The 4,775-nt window shown below is 35.9% G+C and overlaps 1 protein-coding gene across 1 annotated transcript; it reads left to right on the top strand.

The window, feature by feature from the left end:
* Positions 1-275: 275 nt before the first annotated feature.
* On the top strand, positions 276-4,204 carry LOC107404865 (uncharacterized). Its single transcript, XM_048467180.2, has 8 exons — positions 276-962; positions 1,092-1,241; positions 1,373-1,525; positions 1,722-1,811; positions 2,221-2,334; positions 2,431-2,727; positions 2,870-3,219; positions 3,313-4,204. Exons 1-8 carry the CDS (start codon positions 428-430, stop codon positions 3,922-3,924), a joined length of 2,301 nt encoding a protein of 766 aa, XP_048323137.1. The 5' UTR covers positions 276-427; the 3' UTR covers positions 3,925-4,204.
* Positions 4,205-4,775: the final 571 nt, after the last annotated feature.

A 4,775-nucleotide genomic window follows, 5' to 3' on the forward strand; every position in this document is an offset into this window, starting at 1 on the left:
AATAAGAATTGTTGACCAGTAGAATCCCTATTTTCCAAAATTTTTTAGGTAATTTTTTCCAATATTTTCTGTTTATGAAAGTTAATATTATTTCTTTACAATTTCTGAAAGTGTGGCCTATTTTGTTAACAAAAGCAATAGCGGTTTTGTTTTCTAGAATTGGAAATTATATGATATGCAAAGCAGAGTTCACAATGCAACTTTTACAAAGGGGGGATTCTGGAAGACGTTTCTAAGGGATATCACAACTTTTCCTTTTTCCATCTTTTCCTTATCATCTTTGAAAAATAGCACTAGACTACTTTGTCACTAGAATGAGTATATGAATTATGAACATAAATAGGAAAAACAGTTAAACGCAGATATGAGCATCAGTCTCCAACTCTACAAGAAGTAATTTAGAGGCAAACAATAGAAAGAAAGAAACATGCAGGGTTCTACCATGCAAACCAGTTTGAGTTTTGAGTTGGAGAACAGGAAGAAAGATTTGTTCAAAATGGCGATGAGAGGCAAATGGAAAGAAGTCGCAAGTATATATGCTGCAGATAGTAAGATTCACGAGATGAAGATCACGAGGTCTGGTGACACAGCATTGCACGTAGCAGTCTCTGATGGCCAAGAAGATATCGTGGAACAACTCTTAGAGATCATTTCCAGAGAAGGACCTGTACATGCAGAAAAAGTACTTCTGACTAAGAATGAGAGTGGGAATACTCCTCTTCATATTGCGGCGTCAATGGGGAACGTGAGGATGTGCAGTTGCATAGCTATTGTTAAACCTTCCTTGATAGGTGCTTTCAACAATGATAGAGAGACTCCCTTCTTCTTGACCGCTCTTCGCGGTAAGAAGGAAGCTTTCCTTTGCCTTCACAAAATCTGTGAACCTGGGCAAGGCTCTTCTTATTGTAGGAGAATGGATGGCGAGACTATTCTGCACTGTGCAGTAGCCGGTGACTACTTTGGTGAGCCAATTTGTCTAGATGCTAATTCTATATGAATATATAACTGAATTGTAGATAGTTCAGCAATATTACTGCAGCTAAAATCTCTGAATTAATATAAACATAAAAATTGTTTGTTTCTCTTAACAGATCTGGCATTTCAGATAATTCACCTGTATAAGGAACTTGTTAATTCTGTGAACGAACGCGGATTTACCCCACTTCATGTTTTAGCTAGTAAACCTTCTGCTTTCAAAAGTGGTAGCAACCTTGGACTATGGAACAGTATCATTTACCATTGTGAGTGTTCCTTTGAAGAGATTTGCTCTGTTTTATCTCTGTTTTTTATTTTTTATTATTATCATTATTTTTTTATATCTCTTTGTGTGTATAATATAAGGTATTTTTGTCTGTGCTTTATTATATGGAAGGTATATTTGTGGATGACCTCAAAGTAGAAGAACCATCATATGCCCGGGAATCACTGATAAAAAGCTTCAAGGAAGAAAAGAATCCTAACCATCCAGAAAACTATCAAAGTTGCATAAATTTCTTTCGGTTGCTGGGGAATGCTCTTCGAATTGGTATGATTCCGTTCTTGTTTCCACTTTTGTTTTGTACATTGGTACTGTTATGTTTTTTGGAAATTCTGAAAATAAAAGTAAAAAATCAGCAAATGGGAAGGCTTTTTATAGTAGGAATGTGCTCATAATTATGCTAATTGTTTTTTCCCCTGAAAGTGGAGTATTCTAAATTAACTTAGCGGCTTTTCATTTTTAGTGGTTTACAGCAGGGATCCAAAAAAACAGAACAAAAGCGATGCAGAAAACCCTGAAGGATCGAACGTTGCTCTCAATGGAAAAAAGAATGGTCAGCAATGCAATGCCACTCTGTTTAGATTCTGTTTCGTCAAGTTGTTATGAATGCAAGCTCTGTAACCAGACTATCCTGTGATCTACGAAAAGTCTGATGAAAAAGAAAATCTTTCTTCGTCTAGGAATGCTTAACAATGTGGTTTAGAATATATATATATATATATATATATATAGATGATGGATGGACACAGAAAAATAAAAATAAAAAATAAAACATATAAACACCAGTAGCAATCAGATATTTCATATCCTTAGCCATTTTAATCATGCATGAATTACAATATTATAGCTGGTTTCTTTTATTTGTTGAACAGAGTCCTTGGATGCAAATGTCATAATTAAGCTTAAATGGGTTAAATTAATAGGCCACATTGACATATATTATATACAATTTGTCCGTACAGGGAAAGAACCGACCCCAGCAAGTGAAGGGCAACACATATGTCCGTCAAATTACAGTACCTGCATTGAGTTTGTAAAGCTTATATACAAGTCAATCTTGATCGTTCTTGGACTCGGTAAAGATCCAAACTTAGTCACATATGCAACATAAATCTAAATTTCCCGACTTTTTTTTGTTAATTTACTGACAATATTTAGTACCGTTTTAAAAGGATCTAATGCCATAATGAAGATAAGGGAAAAGAAAGAAAAGCATAAATGGTCGGTTCAGGTCATGACTAAACTCCTGGAAAGCACTTCTATGTATGAATATGAACACACGGGAGAGACACCTCAAGAAACCCAAAAAGACGACGGAGAAGAAACGAAACCCTATGAAATTTCAGATGGTGGAGATGTTGCAGCTATAAATGTCCAGCCATTGACTCCTCCTAACTCTGCTGATTCCTCAAGATCAACCAACACACAAAGCACCGATAACCAAAAGAATAGTACTAATAGAAAAGGAGGTACTTAATTTGATATATATATATATATATGTCATTTTATGGCAAGTTTTTAATGTTGGCTAATGTGTATTGGCAAGTTAAAAACTAGTCAATATCTGCACCATAGAAAGATAAAAAGAAGTTAATTATATGGATGTGTCAGGGGAACCGGAGAGGGAAACCTCAGAAATAGAAAACAAGGAAACGGCCATACTAATCGCGGCAAAAAACGGAGTGACTGAAATGGTGGAGAAAATCCTTGAACTTTTCCCGGTTGCCATCCACGACATGAACGCAGAAAAGAAGAACATAGTACTATTGGCAGTGGAAAACAGGCAGCCTCATGTTTATAAGCTCTTGCTGAAGAGAAACATCCTGAGAGAAAGTGTGTGTCGGAAATTGGATAAAGATGGAAACAGTGCTTTGCATCTTGCAGCAACTCTTGGAGATTATAAGCCGTGGCTGATTCCTGGCGCCGCATTACAAATGCAGTGGGAAATCAAATGGTATGAGGTGAGCAAATACATTAATTTTTGTTTCAAATAATTAATATTTATTATTTTATTTTGTTGTGAATAATATATAATGCAATATCTGCAATCGCAGTTTGTGAAAAACTCCATGCCACCGCGCTACTTCGTCCGCTACAACAACCAGAGGAAGACTCCAAAAGAGATATTCACCGAAACCCATAAAGAACTTGTCAAAGCCGGCGGCGAGTGGCTCACAAACACCTCAGAATCTTGCTCCGTTGTGGCTGCGCTGATCGCCACCGTTGCTTTCGCAACCTCTACGGCAGTTCCAGGGGGTATCAACGAGAACAACGGTAAACCAAACCTGGAACACAAACCGGCTTTCGAAGTTTTCGCAATCGCATCGCTGGTCGCGCTGTGCTTCTCGGTGACGTCCGTGGTGATGTTCCTGGCTATCCTCACTTCCCGATACCAAGAAATGGATTTCGCGAGTGACCTGCCAAGGAAGCTTTTGGTGGGCTTGACATCGCTCTTCGTCTCCATCGCCTCCATGCTTGTTTCTTTCTGCGCTGGTCATTTCTTTGTGCTCGAAGATGAGCTTAAATACGCGGCTTTTCCCGTCTATGCAGTCACGTGTCTGCCTGTGTCTTTCTTCGCCGTTGCGCAATTTCCGTTGTACTTTGATCTTTTATGGGCTACTTATAAGAAAGTTCCCCAGCGCAGTTACAAAGTAGCCCCTCTATAGGAGTTTTATTGTTAACTTCCCACTCTACTTTGATCTTGTTCAGACCAGTTTTAAAAATCCCTTTCACTATTGGCAACAACACAGCTAATTGATTTTAGCTGAGGATGGTAGGACTTTTTGGTTGTGTGCGTTTGGTTATTAAATTTTAAAGAATTACAGTTATATATATGAATCTCCTCTCGAAGGGAGAAAAAAAAAAAAAATCTGGCTTTTGGACCTTTTTAGAGACTTTTACTTAGTATTTACTTTTTATTTAAATAAAACTAAATTTTATTATTAATCACTTATGTGGTCTTAAAAAAAAAACTTAAAATTTTACTTTGAAATATAAAAATATTATTATATTTTTAATTTGTTAACCTATAATATTGTTGGTTGGTTTCAAATTTGCCTAAATTGCAAAATTTTATAAATCAGACTTAAGTCCAATTAATTTGTGCCTTTCATCTGGCAAATATTGAAGCATTAGATTCTTGTGAAAGTTGAAAATATAAACTCCGTTTGGAATTTTGGCGGTGTGGGTTTAAGGAGGAAAAGAATAATTTCTTTTCTTTTTTCTTTTTTTTCTTTTTTCTGAAAGCAAGGAATGAACAACTTATATGCATGGAACACGTAACTTTTGGATCGAAGGCGGGGGAAAGGAATAATTTTAAATGCCACTCTAATTTTATGAAAGAATTACTATTATATATGATCATATCGTTTTCATCTCAAAGAAACAATATATATATATATATATATATTATATATATATGGCTGTTAGACTTTTATGCAGGCTTTTAGTTAGTATTTAATTTTTATTTAGATAGGAACTAAATTTCGTTATTAATTACTTATGTGGTCTACATCAT

This window comes from Ziziphus jujuba, chromosome 9 (assembly GCF_031755915.1).
Source record: "Ziziphus jujuba cultivar Dongzao chromosome 9, ASM3175591v1".
NCBI classification, from domain to species: domain Eukaryota; kingdom Viridiplantae; phylum Streptophyta; class Magnoliopsida; order Rosales; family Rhamnaceae; genus Ziziphus; species Ziziphus jujuba.